The 14,675-nt window shown below is 39.3% G+C and overlaps 1 protein-coding gene across 6 annotated transcripts in view; it reads right to left on the reverse strand.

Annotated features, from left to right (window-relative positions):
- The window catches only part of hectd4 (HECT domain E3 ubiquitin protein ligase 4), a 93,200-nt gene that overhangs the window by 29,641 nt on the left and 48,884 nt on the right, over positions 1-14,675 (reverse strand). For 5 of the 6 annotated variants that reach the window (XR_014531060.1, XM_083526755.1, XM_083526757.1 and 2 more), the window contains exons 35-52: positions 14,259-14,412; positions 13,819-14,099; positions 11,371-11,560; positions 11,111-11,192; positions 10,622-10,824; positions 10,132-10,267; positions 9,798-9,980; positions 9,528-9,692; positions 9,114-9,283; positions 7,768-7,883; positions 5,661-5,770; positions 5,242-5,403; positions 4,895-5,043; positions 4,580-4,659; positions 4,262-4,425; positions 3,407-3,644; positions 3,074-3,210; positions 2,867-2,993 (exon numbers count right to left, since the gene is read on the reverse strand). Coding sequence is in view for 5 of the 6 variants with exons in the window: in XM_083526755.1 (XP_083382881.1) it covers positions 2,867-2,993; positions 3,074-3,210; positions 3,407-3,644; positions 4,262-4,425; positions 4,580-4,659; positions 4,895-5,043; positions 5,242-5,403; positions 5,661-5,770; positions 7,768-7,883; positions 9,114-9,283; positions 9,528-9,692; positions 9,798-9,980; positions 10,132-10,267; positions 10,622-10,824; positions 11,111-11,192; positions 11,371-11,560; positions 13,819-14,099; positions 14,259-14,412 (2,847 nt within the window). In the remaining variant the exon portion in view is untranslated. The remainder of the gene's footprint in view (positions 1-2,866; positions 2,994-3,073; positions 3,211-3,406; positions 3,645-4,261; positions 4,426-4,579; positions 4,660-4,894; positions 5,044-5,241; positions 5,404-5,660; positions 5,771-7,767; positions 7,884-9,113; positions 9,284-9,527; positions 9,693-9,797; positions 9,981-10,131; positions 10,268-10,621; positions 10,825-11,110; positions 11,193-11,370; positions 11,561-13,818; positions 14,100-14,258; positions 14,413-14,675) is intronic. The other variant, XM_083526758.1, reaches the window with a different exon arrangement.

Raw genomic sequence — 14,675 nt, forward strand, 5'->3', positions numbered from 1 at the left:
GCCACTGTCTCTAATCCATACAACATCGCAGGTCTCACCACAGTCCTATAAACTTTCCCTTTCATTCTTGCAGATACTCTTCTATCACAAATCACTCCTGTCACTCTTCTCCACCCACTCCACCCTGCCTGCACTCTTTTCTTTACTTCCCTAACACACTCTCCATTACTTTGCACTGTTGACCCCAGGTACCTGAACTCCTCCACCTTCTCCACCTCTTCTCCCTGCAACCGCATCACTCCACTGCCCTCCCTCTCATTCACACACATGTACTCTGTCTTACTCCTACTGACTTTCATTCCCCTTCTCTCCAGCGCATATCTCCACCTCTCCAGGCTCTTCTCAACCTGCTCTCTACTCTCACCACAAATCACAATATCATCTGCAAACATCATAGTCCAGGGAGACTCCTGTCTGACCTCGTCCGTCAACCTGTCCATCACCACTGCAAACAGGAAAGGGCTCAGGGCCGATCCTTGATGCAGTCCAACCTTCACCCTGAACCAGTCTGTCGTACCTACTGCACACTTTACTGCCGTCACACTGTCCTCATACATGTCCTGCACCACCCTCACATACTTCTCTGACACACCTGACTTCCTCATACAATACCACAACTCCTCTCTCGGCACCCTGTCGTACGCTTTCTCTAAATCCACAAATACACAATGCAGCTCCTTCTGTCCTTCTCTATACTTCTCCATCAACATCCTCAAAGCAAATAAGGCATCTGTGGTGCTCTTCCTCGGCATGAAACCATACTTTTGCTCACAGATGGTCACCTCTTCTCTCAGTCTGGCTTCCACTACTCTTTCCCATAACTTCATGGTGTGACTGATCAACTTAATTCCCCTGTAGTTACTGCAGGTCTGCACATCTCCCTAATGCTTAAAGATCGGTACCAGCACACTCCTTCTCCATTCCTCAGGCATCCTCTCCCCTTCCAGAATCCTGTTAAACAATCTGGTTAAAAACTCCACTGCCATCTCTCCTAAACATCTCCACGCTTCTACCGGTATGTCATCTGGTCCAACCGACTTTCCATTCTTCATCCTCTTAATCGCTGCTCTCACTTCCTCCTTACTAATCCTATCTACATCCTGCTTCACCAACTCCACATCCTCCAACCTTCTCTCTCTCTGATTTTCCTCATTCATCAGCTGCTCAAAATACTCCCTCCATCTTCTCAACACACTCTCCTCACTAGTCAACACATTTCCCTCTCCATCCTTTATTGCTCTAACTTGCAGTACATCCTTCCCAGCTCGGTCCCTCTGCTTGGCCAATCGGTATAAATCCTTTTCTCCTTCCTTAGTGTCCAACCTCTTATACAGTTCCTCATATGCCTTTTCCTTGGCTTTCGCCACATCCCTTTTAACCTGCTGCCGCATCTCCTTGTACTCCTGCCTACTCTTCTCATCACTCTGTCGATCCCACTTCTGTTTTGCCAATCTCTTTCCCCTAATGCTCTCCTGCACTTCCTCATTCCACCACCACGTCTCCTTGTCTTGCTTTCTATTTCCAGATGTCACACCAAGTACTTTTCTAGCTGCCTCCCTCATCACTCCTGCAGTAGTTGCCCAATCATCCGGCACCTCTTCACCACCACCAAGCCCCTGTCTGACCTCTTCCCTGAACCTCACACTACACTCTTCCTCCTTCAGTTTCCACCATCTTATTCTTCTTTCAAACCTTACTTTCCTCCTCTTCTTCTTCGCCTCCAAAACCATCCTACAGACCACCATCCGATGCTGTCTAGCTACACTGTCCCCCGCCAACACCTTACAGTCTCCAATCTCCTTCAGGTTGCATCTCCTACACAGAAGATAATCCACCTGTGTGCACCTTCCTCCACTCTTATACGTCACCCTATGATCCTCCTTCTTCTTAAAATACGTGTTCACCACTGCCATTTCCATCCTTTTAGCAAAATCTACCACCATCTGCCCTTCCACATTCCTCTCCTTAAAACCATACCTACCCATCACCTCCTCATCACCTCTGTTCCCTTCACCTACATGCCCATTAAAGTCTGCCCCAATCACCAATCGTTCTTTCCTAGGTACACCATCTACCACTTCATCTAATTCACTCCAGAATCTTTCTTTCTCCTCCATCTCACAGCCAACTTGTGGAGCATAGGCACTGATGACATTTATCATCATCCCTTCAACTTCCACCTTCACGATCATCACCCTATCAGAAACTCTCTTCACCTCCACTACACTCTTACTGTACTCTTCCTTCAGAATCACCCCTACACCATTTCTCTTTCCATCCACACCATGATAAAACAGTTTAAACCCACCTCCAATGTTCCTGGCCTTACTCCCTTTCCACTTGGTCTCCTGAACACACAACATCTCTACCTTTCTCCTCTCCATCATATCAGCTATCTCTCTCCCTTTACCCGTCATAGTACCAACATTTAAAGTACCAACCCGAACCTCTACTCTTCTACACTGCTCCTTTTCCTGCCGTCTCTGTAGACGCCTTCCTCCTCTCCTTCTCCTCCTTCGGCCAACAGTAGCCCAATTTCCACCGGTACCCTGTCGGCTAACGATACCTGTGGCGGTCGTTGTTAACCCGGGCCTCGACCGATCCGGTATGAAATTCTCATTTGTGATCCGCATATTTGATTTGGCACATGTTTTACGCTGGATGCCCTTCCTAACGCAACCCTCCCCATTTACCCGGGCTTGGGACCGGCACTAAGAGTACACTGGCTTGTGCCCCCCTAACGGCTGGGTTCCACGACTGTATTCTATGAGTTATCATAAATATATAATGTAATGCAGTAAACATAAAAAAAATGCTGATATTGAGTGTATGTAGATTAGTATATATAGAGATGTATTCTGCTTACCAAGTTGGAGTGCTCCTTTTATCTGGTCAAGTCCTGATTTCCGCTCAGCTTCATTCCTGAAGCGGCGACGTATAGTAGGGAACACTTTAGTCTCCCATGCTTTAACAAGCAGGGCATAGTGATCCTCCTGGAAAAGAAGAAATTGAGCTAAGGACAGGTTATGGAAATTCAGATACAAAGAAGTTTCACCTAGACAAATTGTCTCACTCTTGGCATATCATCATCCTCCTCATCGTCACTCTCATCATCAGTGATAGGTGGAGGGTGGGGGTCAGGGCCAGAGGTCACAAGATTTTCATAACTCAGCTCAAGTTTGTAGAAGCAGGAAGCATCACTGCTATATTCTAAGAACCAGGAATAAGAAGATAAGAGAAAAGGAGATGAAGTATAAACCTGTAATCATAAATAAGCAGTGTTTTAAGTATATACGTTTTTAAATGTACTGCATCAGTATTTTAAAAAAGCAGAGAAAATTGTGACTACTTCAGTCATATGTAGTTCTACAGTACTACAGTCTCAACCGTGAGAGATGGGCCTTACGTGGCTGCGTGGTAGACACTGCTGCGATGCGACAAGGAGGTCCATGTGAGCCAGAATCAGATGCAACACTGGCACCAGCATCGTTGTCACTGTCTGAAGCCATAGCAAAAGGTAAAGCCTCAAAATTGGCACTAATCTCCTCTGAAAGGTCCATGCAGAGGTCAGCTGCATTTCTGTGCGCCTGCCCCTCGGCGTATGCGAATGGCCGGCACCCAAAGTTAGCACGAACTTTTGTGTTCTAGAAATATCCAGACAGGGAAGTATTTAGATGATTCTTACAATCTAAAAACACCACCCCAATCTTATCATTTAAGTTTCTATCTCTCTGATAGGTTTGTGTTTTATATCCTAACAATGGCATCCTTACTCGCATCAACACCTCGACACAGTGAGAGTTTCTAGAAATGTCTACAAAATTTACATTTTACTCCAAATCTTTTATCTCATTAATTTATCCAGATGAATGAATTACACCTGGCCTTAAAACCACTAAACAGTCAAGTGTATATTTTTGAGCCTGAAAAATGGAGGTACCCTGTAAAAATGGCTGTAATTTCTAAATAATTCATGCAATATATAAATTAAACAATATAAAAGCTGAAAGTCTACACGTTCATCATATTATATTGTAAATGCATCATTTCATGTCTTATGTGACAGAATATTATGAAAATTGTATCACTGTCAATAACTTTTTAGCTTTAACAAAGTAAATCGTAAATTAACTACTAAAAATGGATTAAAACCACACCACCAATGTAATATGAGACCCCTACACTACAAACTCATAGTAATCTATATTTTAGCTGAAGGCTGTTTCTTTATAGTGAAAAGATTTAAGTGTTACTTATTAACCTTCTTTTGGATGTGGACCAGGGGCCACATTCCTCCAGCTACATCCTCTAGGTAAGGGCTAAGGCGCTGACCACAGTAGGTAAAGTACACCCTTCCTTTCGGGGCCTGGCCAGGTGGAGGTGGTGTGCCCTCCATATGCTCCCAGCCTATTCCAGCAACATTTCCTAAACAGGCAATGTAAGAAAATACATTTCTGACAAAATTAAGCAGAATGCTAATATATTAGCTGGTGGGACAAATTTGTCATGAATATACCATGCATCAGATGACAAGAGAGACTGATATTTTTAATCAAAGATGCCAAACATTCCATCTCACCAGGAAGCAGAGCCACATCCAGCCTTACACTCTTCCACTGGAGCAAACTGGAGCCATTATAGTGTACAGCCCGCCCATTACTGGAGTGAGGTAAAAAAAGAAAATATAATATTATTTTTATATATATATATATTTATATATATATATATATATATATATATATATATATATATATATATATATATATATATATATATATATATATATAAATTTTTTGTGAAAATGATAATAGATGGGTTGCAGTCAGCAATTCTGAGAAGCAAAGGATAAAAAGATAAAAACAACAACAACAACAACAACAACAAAAAAGAGTACTTGTGAAAGAGACAGGTGCCAACAGGATTGGTCCAAGCACCATCTCTCTTTTCTGCTTCTGTGGTAAAGCCAAAAGACACAATTGGCCCGCTGTCATCATCCGAATCTCCATAGGACACGATTTCTAATTCCCAGTAAAATGACGGTGCCTGAAATACACAAATATAATGACACTTATTTCAAAATAAAAATATTTGCTATTGCCTTAGAAATGCATAAACAATTATTAAAAGAAAATAAATCTTAATTCTTCATACAAACAAAAGGTTTGTAAAACAAAGGCTATGCTCTATGTACTTTATACGGAGGTGTGGGTTGTTTATCAGTATTTGCTCTAAAATAGCTACCTGAACAGGAACTGCTGAAGTAGCATAAATAAAAGTGCCTCTAGGTAGACCACCCCCAGCACTGGGGTCTGCTAGAAAGGTCACGGAGGTCTGGTGAGATGAAAACATACAGGCACGCACTGGTGGGAAAACACGTGATGGACACCATGTGATTTGCTTGGGCTGAAAGGAGAAAGACACAGGACAAACACATTCACACCATTTAAAATGTAATGCTTCTTTAAAATGCTTCTATAGAGATTGAACTGATAAGTTGACAGATTCTTCCTATTAATACCAAAAGATAATTCCCCAAACAGCTTTAGTAATTAATGTTATCAAATAGTACAGGTTGATTCATGAACAAATAATTGTAAACATTTTAAAGATTCATTCATTTATACTAATAATGCTGTATTTCTATCTTTTGAACATCTCACCTGTCTTCTATCAATCTGGAGGGGAGGAGGAGGAGGAGGAGGACGAGCGCAATCACGATACAACATTCTTAGTCTTTCACACTGAGCCTCCACCATGCCCAGCCGCTCACCTACATACACACAAAAATGTCCAACTTTAACACTTATGGTAAAACTTGAGATAACAAAAATATAAGATCACAAGATCACGTCCACATCAGCTGCTGTTATTGAGTTTTGATTTGTCTCAGGATATTTAGATGGCTATTAATAGGATAAACATGCAAACTCTTCAACCTGTTGAGAGAAATTCAAAATCAAAGTTAAATGAAAAAATTTTAGGTTTAATTTTGCTCCTTAAAACTACATAAACTTTTAAAACAAAAGTACGTCAAGGACTTACACCATCCTTCCATGGTATGTTTGTTTATTAGAGCTGAATTGACAATTTTATGGTCAACTATTATTTCTATTGCCAAATTTTTAATATAACAAACCTCAAATAACAAAGTCAAAACAATTTAAATACACTGGCCATCCAAAAAAGAAGCCACACACTGTAATATTTTATTGGACCGCCTTTAGCTTTGATAACGGCACGCATTCGCTGTGGCATTGTTTCGATAAGCTTCTGTCGGTGAATCCTGCCATTGTCATCTTGGAATATGCCCATGCTATCAGGGAAGAAAGAATCGCTTGATGGAATAACTTGGTCATTTAGTATATTCAGGTAAGTCAACTAATCTCATTCTTTGGGCACGTTGCTGAACCGAGACCTGACCAACTGCAGCTAATAAGTGGTTTTCTTAAGGCTACACATCTGTTTATTCCCAATCCCTTGAATTCCCTAAACATTGTGTGTGTGGAAATGTTCTTTACTATTAGGCATAGCAGTGGGTTCTACTGTTGTTTAAGTTACGATTCGATTTCACCAAATGTTTGTGATTCAAGATTTTTTTCCGACCACATTTCTACCTCGAAGATGAAGGATCCTCACTGTCCTTTCAGTTTTAATAATGTGTTGGACAGTTCTTAACCCAATTTTAGTAGTTTCAGAAATCTCCTTAGATATTTTCTTTGCTTGATGATGCCAATAATTTGACCCTTCTGAAACAGATTAACATCTTTTCCACAACCCCAGGATGTGTCTTCTGACATGGTTGTTTAAGAAATGAGAAGCTACTCACTGCATCAGTTAGTGTTAAATAACTTGTTCCCATCTGAAACATAATCATCCATGCAGTAATTATTCAATGGGGGGCTCTTACCTATTTGCTTAGTTAAATCCAGGTGGTTATTTATTTTGGACGAGCAGTGTATTTTGTCCAAAGAGTTAAAAAAAAAGTAAGTGAAAAATTAAGTGGAAAAATAATATAAGTACAGCCTTTAATACAGTAACATGTACAATTACCTCTAGAAACACAAACTTAAAGCAAACATTTTTTTGCAGGAGTTTTTTAGGGTCTCACATTACACATATTCTACTCAAACACTACCGACAGGAAGAAAACCAAACAAAAACAACAGAAAACCATAAATATTACTAGACAAATGAAATAAATGATCTACTCGTTGCTGTTTTGTCATATACTCCTCAGCCATGCATCAAAACCACTGACACGTAAATAACATTAATCATCTCGTTACAATAACAACTTCCAAAGGTGTGGGATAAGAAGCTTTATGAAGCTGAAATGGACGGTCGTGTGATTCTCTGTGCAATGTTCTTCTGGGAAAACTAAGTCCAGTCAGTATTACTTTGACACATTGCACCTAAACATTGTTGTAGAGTGGCCTCTTTTAGGAGCATAATGCACCCTGTCACACTCCTAATTCATTCATAGAAAGTTTAGAGGACATGAAGATTTTAAGGTGTTGGCTTCACCTTCACATTCCCCAGATTTTAATCAGATCAAGCATCTGTGGAATGTGCTTAACAAACAAGTCTGATTCAAGTCTGAATTTTCCTTAAAATAGGTTACTCAAACTCCTTGTAGTTCATTGCTTCATTTTATTCTATTTCTTGTTTTCCTGTTATACTTTTTTGAATACTTCATGCAACACATATGTGTAAAATGTTCAAACTCTTTACACACTAGACAGAAAAGAAATTAAAACGAACACCTACCAGGACTACATTCCTGTGCCACTAAGTTTAGAACCTCTACAGCAGCAGGACATTGCTGGATAAACTCCTCACAAAACGAACTGTCCTCCAGCAGCTGAGCCATAACCAGACATGCTCTGTCAAAGAAGACACACACACACACACACACACACACACACACACACACACACACACATTAATATGAATATTAGTGACACAGTCTTGGCTTTCAGTGTTATCTCTGCAGAAAAGTCTTATTAGGTAAATAAATAAAAAATCTCAAATGTACAGTAGCTGTTTACCTTATTACTATATATATATATATATATATAATTTTTTAATGCAACATGAAGAGTGCTTGTTGCCTAAAATATGTGGGTTTATTTATAACAGGCCACCCCCAAATTCACCCTCTCTAACAAATGGAAAATATCAAGATGTTTCAAAATATTTAGATCATCCTAAACTGAGAACAAAATTTTTTTATTTCTACCATTATAGACTTAATAAAAGTAGAGGAAAGTCTATAAACATCAGCTGCACGTTTGGAAACACAGGAAGTTGAATTTGTGGGTGATTACCCACAATAACCCATAATACAATGGTTACAAACCCAAACCATTTATATTTATTAGGGTTGCACAAGCCAGTGCACTCTCAGTGCCGGTCCCAAGCCCAGGGCATCCAGCATAAAAACATGTGCCAAATCGAACATGCGGATGAATACGGATGATCCGCTGGGAGAAGCCGAAAGAAAGATGTCTAATGTCTGCATGGCTAACACTTGCGCCTGCTAACAAAACATTTGTAATCACTTTCTTAACATCATTCCCACTTTGTATGTAAGGTGTTCAGTCTGGCAAAAAGACTATTTTGGTAAAGATTTGAGTAATTTGAGCGGGCCTTACTTCAGGATAAAACTTTCTAGCTCCGTCACAAAATGTATAATGGCAGGAAGATCTAGTAATTTGTTATAAACGATGATTCATTCGGTAAAGGTTAGTAAATTAATCAAAACTGACTCTTTAGGAATTCCATTGATTCTAACTGAAAACCTAAGATACATTTTTAAGTAAAGATAGCACTTAATAAAAACAGAGCTCTTGATATTTTTCTTGTTTTAGTGACCTATTAACAACAGTTATGTGCCCATTATTTGAAACAGCCTCCCAATTAGTGTTAAAGACATGGACTCCATCTTTAGGTCTAGGCCTATTATTTTTAGACAAGCCTTTCGGTTAAATCCTTTATCTTGTAGGTAAAGGTGAAGATTTGGAGATAGAGATGCATAGCAAAGTTTTTGTAAACTACCATTTGGATGCCTTTATGCTTAAAGCACTATATAAATACCCATTTAATTGAATTACCTAGTCCTTATCTCAGCCAGCAGACGCACTGCAGCCATGACAGGGCTAGAGCAATCTCCAGAGGCTGGTAGAGAGGTGTGAATGGAAAGACTGCCCTCCTGTGGTAGCAGCATTGAATGCACTGCCTGCACTACCTTCTCAGTAATGGAAAGCTTATGGAGTGGCAAAGCCTGAAACGGAAAGAGGCATTTGCATGTAGATAGTTGTAGATAAAACCTTTAGATAGAAAACCTCATTAGAAAATAAAGGTTAAATAAGACATTTTTAAGTTTAAAAGAGGCTTCACACTTCAGTGTACTAGGAAAGTTACCCATTTCTTTAAGTACTGTCAGAGCCATAATAAAAACTTAATGTATCTAGATTGATAGAAAATAATGCAAAAAAAAAAAACAAAGATCACCGTCATTGTGTTACCTCTGACCGTAGTGTTGAGAGGCGGGAAATGGGTACAGTCAAGATATCAGAAGCCTTACAATCACGACGATAATCACAAGAAGGGAACTTGACTGTAGCGATGCCTTCCTGCTCAATAATGGATGTAACCACACCAACACTGTCCTGCAACCCCATTTCTACTACCTATAAAATATAAATGAGCTTAATTGTAAAAATAAATAAAGAAATAAAATTGTTATTAAAATATTATTATTACAAAAAGTTTTTTGTGCCATTCTGTGGTCTAACCTGCACCTCTGAGCCGATTTTGATGGTCTCTTTGAAGCCACCTAGAGCACACAGTGCTGCCACAGCCTGTCGACTGATTGCTTGCAGCTTGGCTAGCTTTCTGCCACTGCTAGTTCCATTCTCTAAGATGCTCTCTGCATATTTACCCAATTGAGGTATGTACATCAGAGCCCTTGACAGTACCTGTTTCATGTGAAAGAACATGCAAGTTCAGGCATGTCAAAGGAAAATCATTTGTGCAAATAAACTAATAAAATTTTAATGGAAAATGTTCATTAATTCATTAAAGGTTGTAAATATAAAAAAATCTTAATAAATCTAATAAAAGTTAAACCTTTTCTGCTGTAGTTGTCCAAATCTGAGCAGTGTTTGACTCTGGTGCGGTAAGAAGACTGTGCAACAAAGCAATGACTTCCGCAGCCATGCTGTTTGCTACATGGCCACTGATAAATGGACGGACTGGGTCAGACCTAAGACAAAAATATATATAAATAGTGCAATAAATATGGTTTTAAAATGATTGGCTTGCACAGTAGAGGAACATATCTTCTTGTGAATCCTTTTAAAGTATGGGCAATGTTTTTCATTATTTTTTATGCATTTATATCAGAGAGAAGAATGAGTGCAAGTGAATGCATGATGCACCGCTGTCATAGGCTAAAAAATAAGCTGTCATCAAACAGGGTTGATATCCAACAAGGCACATGTAAGCACAAAACATATTTACACTAAAGCAGTCCAGAGTGTTTTATTTATTTCACCCTGAACAGTTCAATAAACAGTCATCAAGCACAAATCTCCAAATGTTACCAAATGTTTTCTACCTAGAGAGTTCTGCATTCCTGTCTCTGCACACTGCACTCTGGGCACTTTTCTTCTTGTCTCCAGCAGCACTTCCCCCTGAAGTTTCTTGAATTTGAGTTTCCACTGGGGGCCCCACACTCACAATGAGACCTGACTGAGCCCACTTAATGGCCTTACGCAAGGCGGCTGATGCCTCTTCTGTGACCACCTCACAGCATCCAGTCTTTAGGGAGAAAAAGATGACCTGAAGTCAATTAAAGTCCATTCTGCTCTTAGGTAAAAAGTAAAACTAGGTCAAACTACTTTAATGAATAAAGCTTTACATGACTATAAGGATAAAAAAAGAAGTAGTAGCACTTCATATTTTTAACATAAGTGGTTTAAAGCTGTATTCACAATTGACCATTTTCACTGTTTACCAAAGTTCACTGTTAACCAAATTTACAATTCATAACACATTGCATAGTTTACTGTTAACATTCAATTATAATCATGCAGGCAGAATTGACCTTGGTCATGTCTCTGTCCATTTTCACCACCTTATCCATGTTGGCTCCAGTTCCAAGTCGAAAAGGACGCCCCTCTGAGCTACTGCAGAAACATTTGCATAATAAATTAGCTTTTGAAACACCAGATGTGTTTTGAATCAGCTATATTGTAAAGCTATAATAAGATAAGAATCAACAGCTATAGTTAATTCAAATAGAATAGTTAAATACACTGCCTTTGGCCTCCACTTCACTGCATCATCAGGAAGTATGATATTTACCTGAGTAACGGCTGAAGTACTTCATGGGAAGATTGGTCCTCTCTCTTGTGTATGAAGATGGAGAGTTTACCATCCACTGCTTCACCCTCTTCTATTACATCTTTTTCTGTCTTGACATTGCCCATGGGGTTAGCCCAGATTAATCTGGTATCTGGCTCAGAGGAAGCAGGTGAAAGCAGGGTCTGGCTGCCTAAAAGTAAACGAAACATTGAGCAAAGAACAATATATTTTTCAGTAATAATAATAAAACTTAATTTTACGATACAAAAAGTAAGAACATAGCTGGATATATTAGGGCCTGTTTAGTGGCAGATGTCTGTGCTGCTCCTGGCTGATCTTTTTTTTTTTTTTTTTTTTTTAAGAAATGTGCCCTAAATGCAACAATTGGGAATTGAGCCCTAAATATTTTGTACGAAACTCTAATGTCTCACCTCCATCAAGGCCGAGAGACTGCACACAGCACACACAGAAAAATGAAGGTATAGGAAAGTGCCTAAGAGTACAAATGCTTTGTCGCTCCAGACTGAATGCCCCTTTAAACATTAGTACATTGTTGTACCTGCTTGTTTGTACCTCTAAAAAACAATTATGCTCCCCTAGTGATAGAAATGTACCCTTATTGTAATGGTATGGTTTAAAATTACAAACATATTTTTCCATAAGTCATCTCATTGATGTTCTGCTGAACTGATTTGTATTAGAAACGTGTTAGTTCAGAGTACATTTGCATGTGGCGATTTAATTCCTTTTCAAAAATAGTACAAAATCGTACCAATGTTCAGAGGTACATTGCTGTACCCTGCTGGGAGCAGCTGGAGTGACAAAGCATCTGCACTCTTTCAGGTACATTCCTGTACCTTGATTGTTCTATGTGCATCAGACAGCTGTGATTGCTAATGCCACAAACAAACACATTCTTATCACAGCACATGCTAATCAACCACAGCTTTCAGCTGAGTCTAAAAAACCTGAAACTGTGCCTGCTGTAACTCGCACATCTCCCTGAGGTGTTACACCTGCTCATCCCAGGTAGGACCCACCTCACTGTAGACTGCTTCCCCTGAAGTGGCTTGGTCTACTTGTATTACCATAACAGATAAGTTAACACAGTTTGCATCAGGTCATGCAGGCAATGATGATCTATTTCATATAGAAACATGCAATTTCCAAGAGCAGAGATGAATGCTGAGGTAAGGCTAGCACAAGTTTTTGCTAGACAACCCTAAGCATATAGGCAGTTTGACAAATCTTAAAAATAGGCTTCATAAAGTTCACAACAACTTCTAAATCCAGAGTGTTATGGAAAGCTGACCTGCCATCGTAAGGGATATTGTGGCACACTACTAGCTATAACAGAGCACATACTATGTAGAGGACAGCAAAAGCTAGCTGGGGGCACAAAAATATTAGTTTAATATATTTTAATGTAATTAACTTGTACACAGATCAGGCATAACATTATGAGCGGTGATGTGAAAAACACTGATTATCTCTTCATAATGGCACCTGTTAGTGTGTGGGATTTATTAGGAAGCAAGTGAACATTTTGTCCTCAAAGTTGGTCTGTTAGAAGCTGGAAAAATAGGTAAGTGTACGGATTTGAGGGAGCTTGATCAGGGAAAGATTGTGGCGTCTAGACGACTTGGGCAGAGCATCTCCAAAGCTGCAGCTCTTGTGGGATGTTCCCAGTCTGCAGTGGTCAGTATCTATCAAAAGTGTTCCAAGGAAGAAACAGTGGTGAACCGGCGACAGGGTCATGATGCACATGGGGAGTAAAGGCTGGTCCACGTGGTCCGATCCAACAGACGAGCTAGTATAGAAGTTCCACTAACTTCTTTAGTAGCTCGTCTGTTGGATGCTGTTGATGCTCGACAGGTCTGGACTGTTTCGGCAGCAAAAGGGGGACCAAAATAATATTAGGCAGGTGGTCATAATGTTATGCCTGGTTGGTGTACGATCATTGTGCATGATTTTCGATACTTTTAAATGGATGTTCTTCACTAAAAAGAAGAAAAACTAGAACAATCTTTCATTATATCACCTTAAAAAGACCTTTTGACTCAGCAGCATAGCATGCCATCTTAGAAAATGAATCTGATAGCATGTCCAGCAAACTATTCTGACTGTTTTTGCAGTGCACCCGTGTTCCATCTTGCAAGCACATGCCAGTTCCTAAAGTGCATTCTTTTGAATAAGCTGTCAGCTGAGAGAAAGAGCAAGAGCTGTTGTGTCACAACCAGGCTGCATCCATTAGCAAGTTAGTCACCATTATGTTACCATATCAAATTCTGCCAGAGAGCTACACTTGTAAAAAGCAATCTTTCTGTGTATCTTAAAAACTAAAAAAAAAAAAATAGGATAACGTTTTGTCTCTTCCTGTAAAAATACTGATAAATTATACAGGTCACTCCATTATTCCATTATTTCATTATTTAATCCTGCTCTCACCTGGCACTACATAGTCCGCAAGTTTAGCCAAGAGAAGTGCTGCAATGCGGGACGCCGGGTCACTAGCATCTTCTTGATCTGTATCTGTGACACTGATGAAGTAGCTCCAAGGAGGCAAAGCCACATTGCCACAGTCTTCCACGCTCATAAGAGGAAGAGCAGCACGGCACAGCTGTAGGATAATCAGCACCAGTTTAGGGGAAGGACGTTGGTCCAGCAGCAGTGACAGAAGCTTGGAAACGCAGGCTGGCTGGCTCAGAATTGCTTTGCCTATATTGCTCCTGTTATTGTTAAAAACAAACAAACAAAGAAATTGTAAAAAATACAAAAAAGTCTCCAGTTATTATTATTATAATTATTATTATATTATTATTACGTTACTGCAACAAAACATTAGCACTTATTTAAAGTCTTTGTATAGACACCACCTTACTACTTACCTAGACAAGTCATTCAGTAGACTAAGTACATCTTGTAGGGCATCATTTCCAGCTGCTTGGTTACCAGAGCATTCTGTAGCTCTTGCGAGGTGATTAGTCAACAAACTGGATACCTGCCGAGCTAATCCAGAATGAACTGCATCTGAGGAACCACCTAAAAATTAAAGATCAAATAATAAAAACTTAATTATTATATATATATATATATATATATATATATATATATATATATATATATATATATATATATATATATAATTAATAAATAGCATCGCTTTCTTGGTGCTTTGTTTACAGCATGCTCCTTTTCTAAGCAAGAAGAAACATGAGCAAACATACACCATATGAAAAAAAAAAAAGTTTTGACACCCGACCATAAGATTTCGTGTGCTTTTGAACATCACATTCTACATTTAG

The sequence above is a fragment of the Silurus aristotelis genome, assembly GCF_946808225.1.
Source record: "Silurus aristotelis genome assembly, chromosome: 23".
NCBI lineage: Eukaryota > Metazoa > Chordata > Actinopteri > Siluriformes > Siluridae > Silurus > Silurus aristotelis.